Here is a 22,840-nt window from a genome sequence, read left to right on the forward strand (position 1 = left end):
ATCAACCACGGAGCCACACCAGCCCTGCTTCGGTGGGTCTTTATCTGCAGGAAATGTGTAAGGCTCAGATGGAAAACATGCCCCCCCCCCCCCCCCCCCAGGGAGATTCTGTATCTACTTCTGTCTGGGTTCTAGGAGCACCTTTCAGTGGTTAATTTCTCAGCCTGGGGGTTGCTGGGATAACACAGTGGTGTGCAGGTGTGTATAGGGATTGGGGAGGGAGCCAGGTTCAAATCCCTGTGAAAGCTCAAAACCTCATCCCTGCCCTAACTGACCTTTAAACTCCAAATCTCTATATTATAGGCACTGGTACCCCAACCCCACCCACGCCACCTAAGCTGACCGGTGCCAACGTGAGAATGGGCTGCTGTTCCCAGTTCCCTCCTTGTTTTAGTCTCTGAGGAACTCACTTCTTCCCGGTTCAGCTTTGCATTGAAAGGATGTGAGCCTCTGGGCAGCATTTCCAGGTTAGAAGTTCAGTGTCTCACAGAACCAAGAGCCTTTTCCGCATCGTTTTCACCTATTTACACCTTTTCCATGTTTACAGGAAGAGGTTCGTGATCCTCAATACCTGTCACCCTGACTGGGTCACAGGCCGCCCAGATATTTGGTTCAACATTATTCCTGAGGGGGTGGGGGGGGGGGGTGAGGGTGTCTCCAGAGGAGATTAGCATTTGAATTGGTGCCTGAGAAGCAGGTGGCCCTCCCCTGGATGGAGGGAGTCCTGACCTGGGGGCCTGAGTAGAACAAAGGGGTGGAGGCAGGGAGGACTGGAGCTGTCTGACTTGGGCTTGGGCTGTCTCCTGCCTTAAGACTCGGGCTGAAGGCACCACCGTCAACTCTCCTCAGTCTCAGTTTGCAGATGGCAGGTTGTGGATTCTACGATTAACTCAGCCTCATAATCACATGAGCCAATTCCTTATAACAGATGGATGAGAGAAAATGAGAGATAGATATGAGAGAGCGGGAGGGAGAGAGAGGGGGAGCTCTGCTTCTGTGAAGAACCCTAATACCAAGTTGAACAAAGATCATCAAGACTCTTTGCACCCTCGGTGATCCTGACTCCCACTAACTAAACCCGACAACCATTAGAGCCATAACTGCCGTTCACTGACCTCTGCTTGCTGCTCTGTCTGCTGACTAAGATGCAAAATCGTAATCACCATCCCACGAACCTTATAATCTAATAGACTGGCTCATAGATAACCAGCTCTAACAAGTTTGAAACATAATGTGCTGGCCTTCCAGGCGTGGTCAGAGAGCAGATTCTTCTATCCCTTGTCCTCCATCTGCTTTCGAAGCTCAGCCCCGAGATGCCACATGCAGGGAAGGTCCTGTGAGAGCAGCGGGAACCTCTGCCAGTGTGAGAACTCAGAGCCCCGACTTTGCACCCACCCTGGGCACGTGCTGGCTGCTCACCGAGCGGCTCTCCGATGGAACCCCTGCTCCCTGAGGGTGGGTGTCTCAAGAACCAGGCTGGTGGAACGGGCTTTGCAACCGGGCAGGAAGGGGGTCACGTCTCCAGCCTGGACAGGCTCGAGGGTCAAGCCCAGGGGTTCCTCCCTGGGACACACACTGCCCTCCCTGCGACACTTCTACTTGAACACAGGGATTGCTTCCCCAAATAACTCTTCTCACATCTTTGTTCTGGCTGCCAGGAAACTCAAAAGCCACACTGGAGCTCAGCTCCAGCATCTTGGCTGAGCCGGGTCAAAGGGCTGCATTCCCCCTCCATGGGGGCCTGGCTTTCCACAAGTCTTTTCATTTTTGTGTATTGAGTTTGGAGAGTGAGGAAGGAGGCAAGGGGGCGTATCAGGACGACACTTGAACCAACTGAGCTGCCCAGCCAGGGCCCCACTAACATTTTTAATTGCCTTCGTGGTGCCCCTAATTTCTATTGGAACAGGAGTCTGGTTCACATGCTTATCTGTAGTTCCTTTCACAAGGCATCTCCACTCTTTCATGCAATTAAACAGTGTACCTGTATGTAAGGAAGGATAGAGAATATAATCTAAAGCAGTGGTCGGCAAACTCATTAGTCAACAGAGCCAAATATCAACAGTACGACGATTGAAATTTCTTTTGAGAGCCAAATTTTTTAAACTTAAACTTCTTCTAACGCCACTTCTTCAAAATAGACTTGCCCAGGCTGTGGTATTTTGTGGAAGAGCCACACTCAAGGGGCCAAAGAGCCGCAGGTGGCTCGAGGGCCGCAGTTTGCCGACCACGGATCTAAAGCAAAATGAAGTGTTGTGATAAAAGACTTGCTAAGGTGCAAGAGAAGCTATTCGTTTGCCAAAAGATCAAGGGTGGGTTTCAAAGAAGCCTTGAGGAGTGAGAAGGGTTGCGGGCACAGACAGGAGGGGACAGCACAGAGGAAGACGCTGCGTTGGGACAATGCAGGGAGGTGACTGGCGGGCAGGACGTGGCGCAGGGAAGTGGCGGGGGCGGCAAAGGGATGCGGGAATCAGGTCACGAGGGGGAGAGGAAGCTGTTCTGGACCAGTCCTGTTTCCATCCATCTCGGTCCCCAGATGCCTTGAGGCATCTGTCTGAATCATTCATGGAAGTCTTAATCACACACCTCCTGCTCTCAGAGTGGGTCTTATCTACTTGTTCTTATCTCCTTCTGTCAGGGCGGGTCATTTCCTCGGTGACTCCTGTGAGTGACAAGTGCTCAGTGAATGCTGCTTGAATTAAGCAAAAGTCCCCGGCATGCAAGGTCTGAGTAAGACACAATGAGTAGTTTCAACCGTGTGTGTTTGGGGCCATGAAGAGGGGGTTTTAAGTTGCATAAAAGCTTTTATTCATGGTGACTGGAGCACAGTAAGTGCTCTGTGAATGAATGAATGAATGAATGAATGAATGAATGAACGAACGAAGAGAGAAACCAGTGAAGAGATGAATGTGGCTACTCTTTCTCTCTGAGACTCATCATTACCACGAGTTCTGAAGCCCAAGGTGGATAGTCAGAAGATAAGAGCAGCATCTTTGAAAAACCCAACACTTTGGCATCCATTTTAGGGAATAAGAACAGAGAAAAAGAAAAATCTTTCAAAATAATGTCAGCGGCTAGAACCAGAGGCCCGTTGCATTGTCGACAGCATTTTGCAACTTTTGAGAAAAGTGGATGCAGACGGTGCCTTCCTCTTTGTGAGCCTCCTGGTTAGCACATCGCGAGCACAAGTCACAGCCCCCAGAGCAGCAGAGGCCGCCAGAGGCACCCGGGCGGAGGGACAGCATCCCCGCGGAGCTGACCGAGCCACCCACTCACGCTCCTGAGAACAGGCCTGTTCCCGGGTGCCCAGGGGACCCGCTGACTCTACACACGGGCCTGTGCTCGCAGCCCGGGAGGCAGCCCTGGGGATACTGCCAGCCGGGGGCCGGCCGGGGGCTCACGAGGCCGTGGCTGCTGATAGGAACGCAGTGCCATGCACCCGGGCCTGGCTGGTGCTGATCCAATTTGTCCAAACGGAGCTCTGCGCTGACACCAGTGGCCGTTGTCGAGGTGCCCTCGGCGCTCAAGCTGTGTTCTGGGCCCGGGTGTCCCTGGCAATGCCTTGTCCCATGGCCTTTACCCAAGTGACTGTGCCCACCAATGACTAAAACCACATCATGAGGGAGAACTTTAGGAAGACCAAGTTCCCTCCTACCAAATGGGGGATGACGATGATGACTTTGGAATGTCAATGGGAGACTACTGCTTTCCATTCTTCCTTTGTGCCGCCCCCTGTTCTGAAAGTGACAGAGCATGCCTTTATTAAGAATAATTAACACGGATTAAAGTGAACTTTACTTAGTGTCTTCTGTCCAGATTAGAGGTCCTCACACTTTATGATGTGTGAAACCCACCCAGGAGCATGTTAACAAGGCAGGGCCCTCACCTCCCACCTGGAGGCAGAAAGTCTAGAAGCGCGATTCTTAAATCAAAGCTCCCAGGCGTTCCTCGTGGCCGTGGTTGGAGCAGACCTGGGGAAGCAGTCTCTAGTCGGGCTCCAATCAAGCAGAGCCACCAGGAGCTGTTTACCGGGCACAGGTCTCGGGCCCCTCTGATTAAGCAGATGCTAGAGAGCTGATAGATGATAGACAGACAGATGATAGACATATGGAAAGACAGACAAATAGATGGCACACAGACAGACGGATTAGAAGTGCAGATGTGATTTACTGTCTAACTAGTATGCTCTGAGAGGGAGAGGCACAACCCAACAAGTTTGCCAGGGCAACAGGCATAAGCCAGGGCCTCCCAGAATGTCTGCCGGCCCTGCCGATAAGGGCTTTTCTCGTGACTTTCCTGTAATCTTCCTGTAACAAGCCAAGGAACACGTTTTTCTCTTGACTCAGTTAATAGCTGGGCTTCATCTTTCCCACATTAGTTTCCTGCTGGATACTGAGCCATGAGTCCCCTTTGCACTGCCCGCTGACACCTGGGAGCCAAATAACACCCGCTTTATAGCTCGAGTTAAAGACGGTATCAAAGGCGGGGACACTGAGAAGTGAGGGTCCAAGTATAAGAACGCCCTCTGAGCACAGACAGGCCCGGGCCTGCTTTCGTGCCGCCCTGTCCACCCGCCGCTTTTCTGGCCAGTGCGTGTCAGGACTGTCAGTGGGTCTGGGACATGAATGTCGGTATGCAGCTGCTTGCTGGTACAAATACTTAGAAATAATCTTTTCTTTCAAGCTATCTTTCCGATGTGCACACCTAGTGTTCAGCAAAGCATCTAACTAGCACAACCACATAAACCCCTTGGACCCCCAGGTCTGGAGCAGTCTATCTCTGTATGCAGAGCCCCCATGCCCAAAATGTGCCTGAGGGGGGCCTGGATCCTGGAGCAAGGGTGCAGGTAGGGGTGCAGGTGCAGGTGGGGGTGCAAGTTAGGGTGTAGGTGCAAGTGGGGGTGCCAGTGAGGGTGCAGGTGCAGGTGGGGGTGCCGGTGAGGGTGCAGGTGCAGGTGGGGGTGCAGGTGGGGGTGCAGGTGCAGGTGGGGGTGCAGGTGAGGATGTAGGTGCAGGTGGGGGTGCAGGTGGGGGTGCAGGTGGGGGTGCGGGTGCAAGTGGGGGTACAGGTGAGGGTGTAGGTGCAGGTTGGGGTGCAGGTGCAGGTGGGGGTGCAGGTGCAAGTGCAGCAGCTGACAGAGTGGCCTCAGGTCCTGCAACCTCAGGGCCATGTTGGGGAATGATCTGGATTGTGCAATGCAGCTGTGTGTGTGCGTGCACGCATGTTCATCTGTGTGTCTGTGTATGAGCACAGATACATGAAGCTTGACCAATAACTGAAAGATACAACTTGCAAAACCAGCCACAACTAACTCTCTTACAAACACTGTTAACTGAATAACTGCCCGCACTCGCGTGAAGCAACCCCAGGCGGGAGCCGCTGAAAGAGGCCTTGCCTCAGGAGCTGAAACCGGCCTTTACACAAACGCTCTGAGCCAATCTGCGCGGCCAGCCCTCCACCCTCCGCACCGGCACCGGCGATGGATCAGAAACGGTGGGCGCTCAGACTTGATTAAACTGGCTCTTTGCCACTTGCCCGTGTGAACATCCCTCCTGTTTTCTAAACATGGTACTCAGCGAAGAAAGCCTCAGGTCGGGCCCATTGGGAAGGGGATGGATGATGTCAAAGCACAGCGATGGCGGCGCAGGACGATGGCCGCCCTGGCAAAGGATGGAAGGGGCACCAGGTTATCTCCTGGGCCTGTGATTCCATGAGGAACCAAGACAAGAATTTTCTTTTTCTTTTTTTTTTTTTAAAATATTTTCATTGATTTTTAGAGGGAGAGGGAGAGGGAGAGGGATAAGTGATAGAAACATCAATGGAGCGAGACATGATTGACTGGCTGCCCCCTGCATGCCCCCTCCTGGGGATCAAGCCTGCTTCCCAGTCATGTGCCCTGACCGGGAATTGAACCAGTGATCTCTTGGTTCACAGGTCGACGCTCAACCACTGAGCCACACTGGCCGGCAAGACAAGAATTTTCAATGCAGACCTTTCTTCAGACTGATTCTCTCATCTTAGAAATCGAACGACTTTGCTCTGCCTCCACGGAAGCAATTCCATTCTTGAGGAGGCGGAGGAGGTGAGGTGGGCCTGGGAGGGAGTCCCCTGGGTTTCCACCTCATTCTGCCCATAACCTGCTGGTGTCAGTGGCGCATCAGCCCCGCCCCCCACCGGCCTCCCAGCACAAGCCTTTCTGAGACGCCACACATGCAGGATGGGTACCACGGCCTGTTCGTTTCTATATTTCCCCGGTTCAAAAGGAAATGCCTCCTGGCCTAAGGCACAGGGTCAAGGTGACACAAAGTGGGTGTGCACCTCAGTGGCCACGATCAAACCAAATACACGGCATCTGTATAACTGTCCACGGTGCATCCATCATCATCAAACCTGTTTGACCCTAGCCGAAGGCACACGTGTCCTACGAGAGTCTCACAAGGCGCTTCAAGATCAGGGTTGGCCACCACTGAGGATGATCCTCTCCACACCAACTGCATCAAATCGGCTTCCTAGTTTGCCGAGAGCCACCCAGCGACAAGCCTGCAGAAAAACCGAGCCCACGAACCCAAGGCCAAGTGCTCTGCACTCTCCACTCTCCTGTCTGGAAGGAGACAGAGTCCCACTGGACGTGAGCTTCTGCAGAGTAAGGGCTGGGAGTCGTACCGCGCAGGGGACTTGAACCTGCCTGCCGTCACACTGCCCTGATGGAGGGACGGCTCAGTCTGCACACAGATCACCCCGGCATCCCTCTCAGGACCTACCACGGCCACAAAGAGTAGCCGGTGCGTGCAGCCCGGAGGCGAGGCTTCCTCCATCACTCACTCTTCCCTCAGCAATAGTCACTGAGCACCTCCCACCTGCCGGGCACTGCCCTGACCCACCAGACAGGCCTCTGTGGGGCTGATGCTGCCTGGAGGGAGGGAGGACATAGCAAACGTCACCTCAGTGCACTGTACTGACAGATAGGAACGAATGCACTCAAGAAAAACAGGCGAGGGGGACAGAGAGTCCCGGGGTGCAGTGGGAGTGACTGGAATGGTGTGACAGGAAGGGCCTCTCTGAGGGGGTGTTTGCACAGCCCCAGGAAGGACCCGACTACCTGGAATCAAGGGTCTCCGGCTGAGCGGACAGCAAGTGCCAGCCCCAGGAAGAAGGGCAGGGTGACCAGATGGCCGGAATGAGCAATGCGAGGAGCCCACAAGGGCTACCGTCAGGCGCTGAGATTTAATCCCACACCGAACGCGAGAGAATGAGGGATTCGGGCAGATCTGTTCACATTCCAACGTGGTCTCTCATGAGCTGTTTGCCCCGGCCAACGTCAGCCGACCTCTCAGACCTCCCGGGGAAATCGGGATAAGATACCTGTTTCCCAGGACGATGTGAGATGCTGTCTCCCCATCGCTAAGGAAACGCCCTGCGCAGAGCAAGGCCCACCGGGCAGGGAGGGATGGACGCCGATGCTGCCGTCGTGGTGGTTCTAGGTTTACGTCACCCAGTCCCTCCCAGGAGCTCTGAGTCCTCCGTCCTATCACCTTTAGTTTTGCTAAATAAATAAGTTCCTGGCATTTCCCTCAAACCCAGAGTCATGCTCTGGGCTGGGTTTGGAATGAATTTCAACCAGACTTTCTCTGGTTCTGGAATCTGTACGGTGGGCCAGTGAGAGCGGCGATTTAGATTCTACGGGCCCGCAGCATACTGCTCCCAACTGTTTGTTTTCCCAGGTAAAGAAACAACTTTTTAACAACCAGCAAGGCTACCACCTGTTATAAATAGCACTTCATAAAAGAAAAGATCTTTAACACCACATAATCGCAGGGAAAGGGCAACTCCTACCTGTAGGTCACTTCCATGGACATCCTCTCTTTCTCTCTCTCTCTCTCTCTCTCTCTCTCTCACACACACACACACACACACACACACACACACGCACACCAGTGAACGTTTCACTGTATGTGCACAAACGCCTGCTGGCTCCCATGTACAACCCCTGCTGTAGACCAGGGAGGGGGCGGGCGCCACAGGCGGGAAGGACAGTTCGGGGACCCCTGGGAAGGGCACCTCACCTGCGGGGACGATGACCCTGCGCTCGCTCGTGGTCATGTTCGGGGGCGGCAGGTGCTTCTCCTCCAGGTAGCTGCCGTAGCTCATGCCCACCTCCGGGCTGCCCACCATCTTCCCGCCTTTCGCCACACTGCACTCATCGGGCGAGTTTCTGGTGGAGAAAGAGAAATTGCTCCATTACTGTGGCAACGGACACCACCCTGCCTGGCGCTGACCTGAGACAGGGAAGCAGGAAGGTGAGGCGGAGGAGACTGGGGAGAAAGGAGGAGACGCGACAAGGCAAATTCAGGGCCCGCTAGGGACTGAAGGTGTCCCCCAAAGTCCAGAGGTTGACGTCCTGATGCTCAAAGTGATGACATTTAAAGACGGGGCCCTTCTTTCTTGTTTTCTTTTTTAAAAAAATATATTTTGTTGATTTCAGAGAAGAAAGGAGAGGGAAGAGAGAGAGAAACATCAATGATAAGAGATGTCCCCCAACCCGGGCATGTGCCCTGACCAGGAATTGAACCACCACCTCCTGGTTCCTAGTTGATGCTCAACCACTGAGCCATGCCTGCCGGTCAGGTGGGCCCTCCTAATTAAGTTTAGATGAAGATGCAAGGTTGAGGCCAACACATTGGACTCGTGTGTCCTTATGAGAAAGAGGGGAGACCAGAGAGCTCGCTCCGCCCCATGAGGAGCTGGCCCTCCACAACCCGAGGAGAGGGCACTCCCAGCCCACGACCCGGCTGGCACCTTGACCTTGGGCTTCCAGTCTCCAGAACCGGGAGGAATCCTGTCTATTGTTCCAGCCCCTCTGAAGTGCCCAGGCTCGGGCCCAGCCAGGAGCGGGCGCGTGGGAGCGAGGCGGCCACCTGGCTTCTATTTCTTCAGCAGCTCCTCCTGAAACTGTCATGTCAAACCTCCATCTGCAACAACGGATTGGAAACACGTGCAGAAAACGGCGAACCGCCGTCTGTTCTCACTGCGTGACAGTAAACAGGCCACGCAGACAGATGCTGGGACGGACGCCGGCGCCCTCCGCCAGGCTCAGCCTAGAACCAAGTTCCTCTTTCTCAAAACCTCAGAACACCATCCTCGGGTGGAATTTCCGATTCCAATTTCACGCCCATCTTTAGTTATGGGGCTTGGAGCCTCACCATGTCCCAAGCTCGGTGCCAGCAGGCAGGCTGAGGGGGGAGCAGGGGTGGCACCCTGAGAGGGGGGCATGCAGCGAGCTGTGAGGATGCAGAGGGACTCAGCCGCTGGCCCCCGGGGCCAGTTCCCAGGGCTGTGTGAATAAGGCAGCCACAGCCATTAGGATAAGGACCGCCTGCCTTGCTGGACAAAGAAAACAGGGAATTTTTTGAGATTCAAAAAACTTGAATTTTTTGGTACAATCATATTAATATTTGATATAAATAATATTAATAAGGAAACTCCAAATATAAAATCCAGCTTAACCAGGAAACAGAAAAATACGTAAAATCCTTCTGAGAGGGTCCCCCACGGACAGCGAACCCAGGACTACTGCAGAAGCCTCTTCATAGTCAGGTCATGTCTTCCCAGGTGGCTTTCTAGACATGGCCTCTCATCCTCAACCCTACACATGCTTTCTCATTTTCCCAGGACACCCCGAGGCTCCCCTGGATTTTAAACTTCCTCCCCGTGTCCAAGGCCTGAGGGTGTGTGGGTGTCCTCCAAACTTCATTAGTGGGGGATGTGCCAGCCACCCGGCATGGACTTGACCTTCATGTCTGAGAAGGTCACAGCCAGCCAAGGCAGGAAGGCCCTCTCTGGGTGGCGCGGGGCTGGGGTGGGATGCAGAAGGTCATTCCAGACCCCAAGGCCACAGCGGGGGAGTGGACAGGAGGGGCAGAGAGAATCCCCTCAGCATCTGGGACTTGGAAAATGTACGTCTGTTCCCAGCGCCACTTGCTCATGTGCCTGGTGCTGCTGGAGGGAGCTCTGGGCCGGCCATGAGCGAGGAGCCGTTTGTGTCTGTGGATGGAGGCTGCAGTCGGGGCCACCCAGGCCTGAGGCTGGACCACGGGCCTGGAAACACCCCGCCCTGCTCCACGGCATCCTCGCAGCTGTACTAACACGAAGGAGATTTAAAAATAATAACGGTCTGCGTTCCCATGGCGAGGACCCGCGAAGTTTCCAGCGCTGCCTACACATGCATTATTTCCCCTCGATGCCGTTTTTCCTGGCTTCCCACGTTTATCTCCGAAAGACCCATCCTAATATCAAAGCACAGAGTGTCTTCGCTTCAGCCTTGGTTTCCTATCCCTTCGGAAAATTCCACCCGTTGAGCGGAGGGTATGTTTGGGTCTATTTGTCTCAAGGAGAGAGAGTTACTAGGCGAGTGAGCTACAGGGAACTAGATGGGACTCAGATGAGGGGCCTACCTCAAGTGACAACCCTAATGTCCAGGCTGAGACTGTTCAGAGTCCTTCAGGCACTCGGCCATTCAGGCCATCGTTTTAAAAAAATATATATTTTTGTTGATTTCAGAGAGGAAGGAAGAGGGAGAGAGAGAGAGAAACATCCATGATGAGAGAGAAACATTGATCGGCTGCCTCCTGCACACCCCTTGCTGGGAATCGAGCCCGCAACCCGGGCATGTGCCCTGTCTAGGAATCAAACCGTGACCTCCTGGTTCCTAGGTCAATGCTCAACCCTGAGCCACACCAGCTGGGCCGTGCCATTTTGATTGAGTGCCTGCTGTACACCAGGCACCCTAAGTTCTTTCTTCTCCAACAAGGCAGTTACCTACCTAAAAAGTGAAAGGTCAAAGAGATGTATGGAGCCACAGAAATAGGAGACTTGGGGGTTATGGACCCTTCTGATCAATGCTTTAATTTTCTTCTAATTCTTAACAGTTGCATTTCCGTTATCTGAGGACACGTGCTCTGGGCATGGGTCACAGTAGTTTTCCCACAGCTTTACAACAGAACCCCCGTCAGATCCCGAGAGGTGACAAGCCCTTAAGTCTCACTGTCCCGAGCTTTCCAAAACCGTGTGCAAGTATTTAAAGTCGGGGCCGTTTGAGTGAAGTTCGTTTGTTTTCGTGCTGTGACCACAAGACATAATTCATCGCCTGAAGCTTCCCCATGCCCGCTGCCGTGGTGAAAACAGGCCTCCGGACCCCATGTCAACAGCCGCCCCCTCAGGACAATGAAAACACAGTCCTTTCCCACCGTGTCTGGTTTTAGCTTCGGGGGAAGGGAGGATGGAACTCTGCTTTGGACCATTTCAAATAGCTGTTGTAATAAATCTACGGGAACTCCCACCGCAGAGTGGGGAGAGGGTCGCCCGTGGGGCCGCGTGCTGGACTCAAGGTCGACGTCGGCGACAGGGGCCCAAGGCGTTCTAGTCTCAGTGTTTAGTCATTCCCCCCGGTTTTGACTCTTGGAAATTCCAACAGCAAAAGAGCGGCGTCTGTTGTGCGGGCCCTGATCTGAGAGGGGAGCCGTGGGCCTGGTGTGGTGGGTGCAGCTCAGCCCCTGTCTGGAGGTGTGGACAGGAGAGAGGGGCTCGCTCCGGGACACAGAGCCAGGGGGACGCGGAGGAGCCAGGCTAGAGGCTGGGCAGCCTGAACTCACTGTCACTGCTGGCCCCTGCCTGCACCAAGGAAAGCTGGGACGCTGCCCCTAAAAGGTAAAGGAGCCACCGGCCAGTGTGGCTCAGTGGTGGAACACGGGCCTGTGAACCAGGAGGGCACGGTTTGATTCCCAGTCAGGGCACGTGCCCAGGTTTCGGGCTCGAGCCCCAGTGCGGGGCGTGCAGGAGGCAGCTGATCACTGATTCTCTCTCATCACTGATGTTTCTGTCTCTCTCTCTCTCTCTCCCTCTCCCTTCTTCTCTGAAATCAATAAAAAAATATAGTTTTAAAAGGTAAAGACAATCGTAGCTTCAGAAAGGCATCAAGAACTCCCCACCCACGTGTCCCTGGGCTGCAGCCCTGCAATACCCTTGCCAGTCCTATTCCAGGACGCCATCCCCGGGGACTGCTGCGCCCCCAGCACGGCAGGCGGCAGACACAACCAGCACGGGTGTAAACAGACATAAGAAACGGAGGCAATTCCTGGAGGAGCACATTTTTCCAGGGGCGTCCATTAGGCACAGCTTTAAATAAAGGAATCCTGAACATGACTCGGAGAACGGGAAGTCCGCACTGAAAGCCTCCATCGCTGCATTTTCACCCCGTGCCCAGGTGTGGTGACAAGGGACCCACGCGGCGGGAGGCCGGCCTCTTTGCCGACGGCGCTGTACACGGCCATCACGCATCCTGATTCGAGTCACGGGGGGACTTCCCACCACATCCCGGGGTTCCACCCACACCAGGCCCTGCCTGGAGGGAGGGCCACGCGTCCTCCGCTCTAACATCACAGGGATTTGCACGTTCCACGCGTTGCTCTGGAAATGCACACGGCAAGGAGCGTTCCTGTCAGCCCTGGATTCTCAGTGTTCATGTAGGTGCTGTCTAGCAGCTGCCGTGAACATGCCGACGCAAGTCAACAGATGCTCGCTAAACGGAGCCTCGTCGGCGAATAGGAAGTGCCTCTGTCCTACTGTCTGGGGCATAAACGTCTTTATTGCAACTAAGCACGGTTAAGGCATTTCTCTCAGACTCTTCAGAGCACACGCAAGTTGTTATGCAAATCAGAGCCGCAACGAGCTATCACCTCGCACCTGTCGGGAGGGCTGCCTGGGAACCAACTCATGCTGGGGATGGCTCCAAACTCCTTTCATGGAATATTTACATCAGAATAAATACGTGGGCAGAGCACTTAAAATGCTGCCTCGCACACACGATAAACGCTATGGGGTAGCTGTTCTTATCCTTTTCATCAGCACGCCACCACGAGGTACCTGCAGCAGGGATGTTACAGGTGAAGCCCAGAGAGGGGGATACAGGTCATGCCCAAGGTCACATGACCAGCAGTGGAGGAGCTGGATTGGAACCTAGACCACGGGAGTCCTCAGTCCAAGTCCTTGACCCCACACTATAGGGTCCCCCCTGGTAAGGCCACGGGCGTGGCCTCTTTCCCAGACATAAAACACGATTGAAGGGCCCCTCAGAAGACTCTGGAGGGTTTTCCGAAGGACATCCTGGGGGGCCCTGAAGACAGCCGTGCAGAAGGCAGATGTGAGCGCGACAGGGGAGGTGCACTGTTTACTTGGACGCACGTGTGAATGTTGGTAAGTCCGGCTCCGGAGACGTTGGCCCCCTCAACGTGCAGCTGAATGTCATATGCTCCTCCCCAGCCCTCCCTCGAGGGGCTCGGCGTGGGGCGCGCTCTGCAGGGGACGGGCCAGCATTCCTGAGTGGGAGAGGGGCTCAGAGGCAGCGTGGGCCGGAGTGCACTCAGATCCTGGGCCTGGGCAGAGAGCGAACCGAGGACCAGGGCAGAGGCTGGGCCCCCGGGAACGCAGTCAAGGTACGTCTGTAAGGTCACCTGGGACACAGCCCAAGACAGAGGCTCCCTTCAGCTGTTCCCACCCGTCATGCCTTTTCTGAGGGAGGGGCGGCCTCGGGGGCAGTGATGTGCCTGTAAAAATGCGCCGAGGAATTAAAAGAAGGGCTGTGGTTGTTGAAAAGCGAAATGAACTTGGCATCTGACATGGGTTTTCAGAGCCGACTGAGAGCAGGCAGTCCATCACGGACAGAGCCCCCAGCGACTGGCACCGGCGGGGCCGGGGGCCTGACAGGGATGGAGCCCGGCCGGTGCTGTCGTCTGTGCCCGGTGAATGGACCTCGTTTATCCAAGATCGACCCCAAGGCAGCCCCGAGCCACGACCCCGGGCTCGCCAGCCACAGCAAGCCTGTGATCCCCCCTCGGTCCAGAACAGTGAGCGGAGACTCGGGCCTGACGGGAAGTCCAAGGCGTGCCGACGTGGAATTGAGGAAATCAGCAGACCTCCCTCCTTCTGGGGGCGGAGGCACGGCTCATCCCCAAAAACCGACCCATCTTCCGAGACCCATCCTCCAAGACCCGCCCTCCTTCCTGTTCCGAATTCCTCCTGCCCCGGGAGACAGCCCCACTGCCCTGCTCTCCACCACGTGCTGGGGGGGGGGGGGGGGGGGTCCCAGCTTTACTGCAGAGTGATCTTCCCAAATACAAACCCACCCGCCCCGTGCAGCCCAGCCCTCCCTGACCCCAGGCGCCCACGGATGAATGCACACTCCCTAGATCCTCCTCGGCATCTGGCCCTGGGCCTTCTCTAGTCATCATTCCTTTAACAAATATTACAGAGTAGCCCTAGCCGGCTGGGCTCAGTGGATAGAGCATCAGCCCGCGGACCAAAGGGTCCCAGGTTCGATTCCAGTCAAGGGCATGTACTTTGGTTGCAGGACCAATCCTTGGCCTTGGCTGGGGCACGTGCGGGAGACAATCAATGTGTCTCTCTCACATCCATGTTTCTCTCTGTCGCTCCCCCTCCCTTCCACTCTCTCTGAAAATCAATGGAAAAACATCCCCGGGTGAGGATTAACAATAAGAAAGAGAGAGAGAGTGTCTGCCACCAGTCACTGTCCCAGGTGCTGGGGATACCTGAGTGTCCCTATTGTCATAGTGGCTGTGATTGTGTGGCTTAAGTCCCTCTCCTGACTCCCCGTACTCTGCCCCAAAGACCCCAATCCACGTCACCCCGACACCTATGTGGGTACGCAAGCCCCTGCTGCCTCCCACGCAGTCTCCATCTCCTTACTGCTCATTAGAATGTCACTGTCTTCACGAACGTTCTTCCGTTTATTGGGTGGTTTCATGTGATGAGCTCCAGGGCGGGGGGAAGGAGGGGGGGGGGAGACAGGAAGTTTCCCAGGCAGCTCCCCTCTGTGAGCCCAGGATGTCAGTTCCAAGGGAGGGCTCACCGCTCACCGGGCCGGCTGGCACTCCAGGCCCGGCTCACACCTCGACACCAAGTTCCCTTTGCTGCCCAGCGGTGTGTATCAGTGGTCGACCCATGAACCAGGAGGTCGCTGGTTTGATTCTGGTCCGGCACATGCCTGGGTTGTGGGCTCGATGCCCAGTGGGGGGTGTGCAGGAGGCAGCCGATCAATGATTCTCTCTCATCATTGATGTTTCTCTCTCTCTCTCTCCCTCCCCCTTCCTCTTAGAAATTAATAAAAAAATATTTTTTAAAAATTCCCTTCACACGTGATTTTCTTCCCAAGAACCCTGAAAGCACACACTTAGCCCTACTCGAGTGAACAAACGCCTAATCAAGGTTTGGAGCAGGAATTGAGGCAAGTCCCCACAAAAGGTATTTTTAGGCCCGAGACAAGGAGGGGGTTGTCTGGAGGGCTCCGGGGTGCGTGGCGGGTCTGTTTTGTTTCTGAATCAGAGGCGATGGAAAAGCTGCTTCAGGCCCCGAGGCCGGGCGGCGGGGGGGAGCGCCGTGATTCATGGACGGCCCGGCTCGGGCTGACACTGGGGCTCTGTCTTCACAGCCCAGCACTGCTCTCACCCTCGTAAACACCCCCTGCACCTGGCATCGCAGCCTCTTCCCACCAGCCCGCCGCCCCCTCCCTTTTCCCAAAGAGCTGAAGACCAAGTTCATTAAAAAGTCACCACAACCCACAGCGGGCTGTGTCCCTCCCTCCGCGGCCTGAGTGTCCGGGGAAGAGCCTCGATATTCAAGGACACATTTCCCCATTTCTCTTCTCAGCTGGGAACGGGGATTGGCAAGGCCAGCCGACAGTTAGGCCTGGAAACCTGGGGGTAAATGCATCCTTCCGGGGGCCATCATTTGGAAATGAAATGCTCTGTACGATAAGGTATCCACAGATAGTTACGCGACAGAGATGGGTCGTGACATCTTTTCTGTGTAGTGAGGTTTTGTGTTTCTTTTTGTTTGTTTGTTTGTTTTGCTGGGAACGCTTGCATTTCTCAAGAGAAAAGACGTAAGCCCAACCATTACGGTGCTTTGGGTTTTTCCCTGCCTAACAGGCTATGGAAATTCTGGTTAACCCAAACCATTTCCCTTTCGAGGCTAAAAAGTGCCCAGGCCGTGGCCCAGTGCCCGCTGCCCGAGCCCACAGGGACCCTGTGGGACTCCCCGCACCTGGGCCCTCCTACAGGCGGTGCCCGTCATCTGACTTCCGAGTGATGGCCAAGACCAGGCGGAGAGCCCGCCTCCCTTCCTCGCCTTTCCCCGCGTGCGGCTCTCCGTCCCTCCGTCCCCTCTCAGCTCCGCAGCCGGTGAACTGACATCCCGAGTCCCAGGCCCCTCACCAGCCAGACACGCTGCACCTGGACCTCATAAAAACCACCCGTTTGCGGGTCCCCAGCACAGGGCCACCCACAGCGGGGAAGGTGCCAAGCCTGAGTGGGAAACGGTCCGGCCAATCCGCCTCACACCCCGGGCGGAGAGGGGCACGGGCGGCCTGGCTGTGACTCCCGCTGCCCTGCAGTGATGCCCAGGCTCAGAGGACCGGGAGTGTGGGGGGGGGAGGGGGGAGAAGTCAAACCTCAGTGAGTCTCAGGAGGAAGGCCGGCAGGGGGCGGGTCCCAGTGGACCCCTTTCAAAGAGCAAACCCTGAGTGCTGCACGCGAAGCGGGAGAACCGGACGTGCCAAGGCCATTAGCCGAGACACCACCCTGCAGCCGGGATGGGGCACAGCCCCTCTTCCCCCACGGTGACAGCCACCACCCCGAAACGGACACGGTTTGTTTCTAACTTCAGCCCAACAAGTGTCTGAGGAGGCTCCCTCACACGGACTCTAGGAGGTGGCTGGCTGGGAGACGCCCCCTGAAGACAGCGGAAGGGGAGGCAGGGAAACCGGCCTGCTGGGCCAGAACAAACCGGCCCTCCTAGGCCAATGTCTACCGTGCAGCATCTACAGGACATCACAACACTGTCTGGGTCCGTGCCCCTCAGCAGAGCGGAGAGAACATAGTGCTTGCCCGTCAGCGGAGAACACTCGGCTGTCCCAGCCGAGAGAGAAGATGCCACTTTACAAGGAGCCTGGAGGGCGTGAGGAAGAGCACAGGCTGTGGCCGCACGGCCTAACGGCAGGAGACTCGATGGTCTCCATCTGTGAAATGGGTCTAGGCCAGTGGTCGGCAAACTCCTTAGTCAACAGAGCCAAATATCAACAGTACAACGATGGAAATTTCTTTGGAGAGCCAATTTTTTTAAACTTAAACTTCTTCTAATGCCACTTCTTCAAAACAGACTCGCCCAGGCCGTGGTATTTTGTGGAAGAGCCACACTCAAGGGGCCAAAGAGCCGCATGTGGCTTTCGAGCCGCAGTTTGCCGACCACGGGTCTAGTCCAATGGTCCCCAGGGGGGCAACTGGAGAATGAGTTATTAACAGTGAACCTTCTTCATTTCTTATGGTCCTCGGGGCCTGATATACAGTGTATAAACACATATTGTGACATATGTGTGCATTTCAGTTCTCTACTATGTTTGGAAACTTTATTTGCTATGTTTTCATATCACTTCATATTATTTTTTTAAAACAATTTCTTAGTGATTCCTTCCTCAGTACCTCAACTGTCATTTCATTCTTTGATTTTTCTCTCTCCTGGCTGCCACGTTCTTTGGAAGCTTGTTTAGACCAAGTTCATGGCCTTTTAGGCTTCCTCCACGTGAATAGGAGTTCACTTTTTGAATAAGAATTACATGTCACGGGGATGACGGGGGGAGGGCGGGCATCAGGATTTTAGAGATGCTTAGGTGGGGCATGGCCTAGTCACAATGCCATCTCCTAGATTTAATGAGGAAACTGGATGACATCGTGTGTATTATAAATCATGATGTGCTATAGAAGTGTTTAATATTACTCCTCAAAGACACTCTCCTTCCTGCACAGGTGGTGGGAGTCACCCCCTTACCCCCTCCCCCTCCCCCCGCTGGGACGGGGCCCTGAATACCCCTCCGTCCTTGTAGTTGCCCGTGTGACCTCACGGGACCGTCTCCACCTCTGCTGGACCCATCCTCACAGCAGCCAGCCCCGGGCGCAATGCAGAGGAAACCCCAATCACGGCTGCCCTGGCGCAGGGCTCCCACCTCGCAGATGGCTGGTGCTGGGCCAGCTCATTCCTTTGGAGGGAGGTGCTACCCTGTGTTTAGGACATTGAGCCTCATCTCTGGCTTCCTCCCACTAGATGCCAGGACACCCCCACCCCCGAGTTATGACAATAAACATGTCTGCAGACATTGCCACATGCCCCTGGAGGCCCAGCACTGAGGCCGAGAAGGGACGTCCTGTGTCCAGGCAGCGCGCAGTCAGCTCAGTGACAGCGAGCGCTGTGCCCGCTGAGGCTGCGGTGGCGATGACCCCACTCACTGGCTCAGTCGTGGTTCCTTCCTTCCCTCTTCCCTCCAGCGTCTTATGGAGATCTGTCGTCAGGGCAAGAGGTCCCACCGCCCCACTGCCTTTCATTTCAGGAGCTCTGAGCCGCAGGGCTGAGGTTTTGTGGCATTCCACCGTGGGGTCACAAACGGGCCCTCCCTCCTCCCAGAGCCCGGGGCCTTTTCCTCCAGGGCGGCTGATGGAAGGACACGGAGAGGACCGTCCCCAAGGAAGTGCTCTGCGTGGGAGGAGCCGGATCCTGTCCTGGCAACTCCTCTCCCGAATCCCTGTGGGCACCCCTCCGGCGGGGAAGGCTGCCCACAGGGCAGGTGGGCATGGCGCTGGCTACTGAAGGCGGCCCGGGCCCACATCAGAGGCAGGTGGCTGCTCGCCCTCCTCCTCCTGCTAACGCAGGAGCAGCACAGAGAGAACAAGAGAAGCCCTGTTCCTGCGGCCCCGCTCTCACCTCCGCACCGAGGCTCTCCGAGGCTCCCTAAATCCGGCCTCGGGGAGCTGGCCCTCGCCCCACCCGGGAACAGGGGCCAGGCACGCCCGCCCTGCCACTGCCAGCTGGGCAGCATCTCGGTGCCCTCTGCCCGAAGTGTGCTCTCTCTCTCTCTCTCTCTCTCTCTCTCTCACACTCTCACACACACACACACACACACACACACACACGCATTTCCTGCACACAGAAACGGGGGTTCGAAGAAGAAAGCTCTGGAAATGCATCTTGCTCTCAGTGTCCCCCCATGACTCTCCTGGGTGAATGGGGGGGTCACGTGACCCCACCGAGAGAGAACCCACTCAGTTCCCAGGGTTCTCTCCACCCTCCCCTCCATCCCTCCGCTGCGTTCCTCACCACACGGCTACATACACTCCGTCCTCCTAAGTCCCAGAAGTGCAGGGCGGCGGGGGAAGTAGATGTGTGTGGAACATCACACAATAACTAACTCATATCCACGCAAGAGTTCACTCCGCGTTTCGTGCGCTTGCCACGGTAAACCTGCCTTGGCCCCGCCCGCACCTGTGCTTGGTGGAAACACTACCACACGGGACAGGACGGACCTGTAGGATCATCACACGCATCACGTAAGTACCCGGGACTCAGGGATCCTGGACCCGGGGCGGCGTTTTCTACCCGGGACCTCTCGGGGGTCTGGGAATGAATCCCTTGGCGAGGTCCGACGTGGCCTGCCTGGGCCTGAATTCCACGTGAAGCCCCCTCGCCACAGCAACGCGCCCCTTCAGAGCCATACTCCCAGAGTCAGGGAGAAAGCAGACCGCAGAGGCCAGGAGAGGCAGGCTCTGACCAGCGCCCTGCACGCACGCTCCACACTCACGATCCCCTCTAACGTGCTGGGACCGGCACCTTCATCGAGGCCACCCCAGAAGCGGACACACCGTTTCCAGCTCCTATAAAAACGCAGTTAGCGTTAAAACATAGGGTGTGCCCCAAAAGGTATACACACACTTTGAATAGTTCTAAAGGCAGTGTTTATGAAAACACATTTCATTTTCAAAACTGAGCATGCAGCGGTGACTCAGCTGTCACTCAGCTGCTAAGCTGCGCGTCCATTGTTCTGGGACACCCTCGCCACGCGCGCAGCAAAAAGGGCCGTTTAGTGGACAGCGCCCTCGGCGTGGAGTCAGACACCCTGGGTTTGAATCCAAATGGAGCCCCGTTAAGTGGTGATCTTGAGTTAGCCAGAACAAGTCTAAGCCTCGATTTCCTCACCCGTCCAATGGGGACGAGCACCCCTCACCGGGCGGCTGGGGGGCGCGCGGGGGCACGGGAGGAGGAGGGCCTTGCGCACGGGGAGGCGGCTCCAGGGCGTGCGAGCTGTCTCGCACCTCCATGTCGGATCCTGCAACATGTTAAGAAATTACCCTTTCTTGGTCCTGCGATTTTATATGCTTCTTCCTGAATATAGATGGGGTATGATATCATAATTGAAACCAACTTTACTTTTCAAAACTACATCCGACGAAACGCTTGCGAGGGCCAAGGCTCGTTCTGCGTTTGAGAACACATTCTATCTGACAGCCCCGGGACGGTAACGACCAGGGCGCTAGGGGAGCCCGGCTCTCCCTGTGAGTCAAGATGAGAAGCAGCAGCGAGCGCGGAGAGGAAGGGACAGAGGAGGGGCGTTGGGGGGGGGGGGGGGCGGGCTGGTGAGGGCGGTGAAGGGCAGATGGCTAAGCTGCTCCCTCAGCGAGGGCAGACGGCTCGGACAGATGCTGCCGCCTGGCCACTAGCTGACACTCTCTCTCCATACAGACGTAACACAGCCTTCTCTTCCGGACAATAAAAGCCAGAGATGAACTCCGCCACATGTGTGCAGGCCCCCCTCCCACAGCGCCCTCACGCCTGGAGAACTGGATCGAACACCACATCTTCAAAGCGAGTGCTCGGTAAACACACCACCAGTTTTACAACCTCCGTCCTCAGCACGGAGCCGTCGGCGAACACGTCTCCTCAGCCGGGGCCCACGGGACCCCTCCGCGGCCTTCCTTCCCGAAAGGATCTTTGTGGGAAAGAGGGGCCGAGTTCCCCTGGGCCTCCACAAGGGACAGGGAAGCCGGGGGAGGGACAGGAGCCCGCTTACCTGGAGCCGTTCACCTGGTTAGGGTTGCATTCCATCTTGATGGTGACCCTGGCCGGGGGTTGCGACAGCCAGTCCTGCTGAGGGACGCGCGGGCTCATCTTGGAGGTCTGTCCATAGTCGCCGGAGGAGGAGGCGGTCATGTCCGTCTTCGCCAGGTGCGGCGTCCCGTAGGCGCACTCGAACAACGACTGGTCCTCGCTCACCACCGACAGCGCTTCCTGCAGCCCAGAGAGACCCAGTCAGCGCCCTGGAGGACAGGCCTGCCTCCAACGGGCCTTTCTAACCGGGACCGCGGCTCAGGGGGTTGGAGGGTCTACCTTCCAGAATTTCAAAAAAAAAAAAAAAGAGGACCTGGCTTTCTCCCCTGCAGACCCTGGGAGCGGGAGCAGGCCGGCCCAGGGAAACTTTTCCGCAGGTCTCCGCGCGGCCCGGGCTCGACTGCAGCCGCCGAGGGACAGCCCACTTTAATCTCCACTCAAGGAAGTTGGATTTCAAAGGTCTTCGAAGACATCCAATTGCATGTGTCATTATTTGACAAATGCAATCTATAATTCAAGCAGACAGGGTACAGGACGGCCGTGAAGATGAAAAAAAGAAAAGCGACGGCTCACACCTAAGCATCTGGCGGAGTGGCCACATTCCCCGGAGACGCCGAGGAGGAGGAGGCCCTATGGGAGGAGAGCGGGGGGAAACGGAGCGCGAAGGACAGACACACAGATATGAATTTTTCCACTTTGGAGTTATTAGCTGCAATAGGCTCGCAAGTGGTGGTTCCATGATGGCGAACATCTGGATGATAAATGAACCAGGAAAAAAAAAAAAAAAGCTGTGAATTATCCAGATGCCTCCCGATACCAGGATGTTTAAAATATCTGGATCAGCGACTCACTCGTCTTTCCCCCTTCCTCCCCATCACCATCTTTGCTCTTTTGCGTAATGTGGTGAGAAGAAGTAGACCGTCGTTGTGGGTGGACCATCCTTCCGTGGTTTTAAGCCAAACAAGTGGCCAGCCCACGGCAGAGGCGACGTGGGGCCCTCCCCTGCGTGAGCGACACGCTGCACAACACCCACGCGCCACGGCTGAGACGACCCAGTGGTGGTTTCTGTCACACACACAACACCCACGCGCCACAGCTCCTTCCGATCCCAGCCTGTTGGCGAGCTCAGGGCTGCTCTCAGCTAGAGAGATGCGGGTGCGGGCTGCGTCCCACGGTTTTTAAAAAGGGACACTTTGGAGCCTGGGGGACTGTGGAGACAGCCTCATCCCCACGAGAAGATCTGAGATCAGAGAGATCCAGACCTTGATGTGCGTGGCCCAAGGTCAGAGGGGCATCAGTGATGGAGCTGACTGGTGTCTGGTCATCTGCTCCTCCTGCCCCACAGCCCACGATGCCCTGCTTCTCTGTACTAATAACAGCCTAGGTCAGTGGTCGGCAAACTGCGGCTCGCGAGCCACATGCGGCTCGTGAGCTGCCATTTGCCACTCTGTTGGCTAATGAGTTTGCCGACCACTGACCTAGACTCTTGATTCCAATAATTACAGGCTGTCGTTGTTCCTTGTGATTAAGCCCCTATACCAGTGGTCGGCAAACACATTAGTCAACAGAGCGGCAAACTGCGGCTCGCAAGCCTCATGTTTGCCGACCACTGGCCTAGGTGGTCCTCACGCCATCACAATCCCACAATTCATCACCAGGAGGCTGCGTGAACAGCGGGTGCACGTGGGTGGGCGGGGACTTGACGCTGCGTGCCCTGTGTGCCGTAGAGGCGGGGCCCGGCAACCGCTCTGCACAGCCAGGCCTGGGGGTCCCACGGCCCCGCGTGGCACAGAGGAGGTGGGGCCCGGCCGCATGACTCCCGGCTCTGGCCTACCTCTTTGGGGCA

The 22,840-nt window shown here is 56.0% G+C and overlaps 1 protein-coding gene across 1 annotated transcript in view; it reads right to left on the reverse strand.

Annotated features, from left to right (window-relative positions):
• ERG (ETS transcription factor ERG) overlaps positions 1 to 22,840 on the reverse strand; it is a 94,356-nt gene that overhangs the window by 30,119 nt on the left and 41,397 nt on the right. Inside the window, exons 2-3 of the mRNA XM_054713548.1 lie at positions 20,957 to 21,174; positions 8,061 to 8,209 (exon numbers count right to left, since the gene is read on the reverse strand). Coding sequence (XP_054569523.1) covers positions 8,061 to 8,209; positions 20,957 to 21,174 — 367 coding nt within the window. The remainder of the gene's footprint in view (positions 1 to 8,060; positions 8,210 to 20,956; positions 21,175 to 22,840) is intronic.

Source organism: Eptesicus fuscus, chromosome 3 (assembly GCF_027574615.1).
Source record: "Eptesicus fuscus isolate TK198812 chromosome 3, DD_ASM_mEF_20220401, whole genome shotgun sequence".
Taxonomy (NCBI): Eukaryota; Metazoa; Chordata; class Mammalia; order Chiroptera; family Vespertilionidae; genus Eptesicus; species Eptesicus fuscus.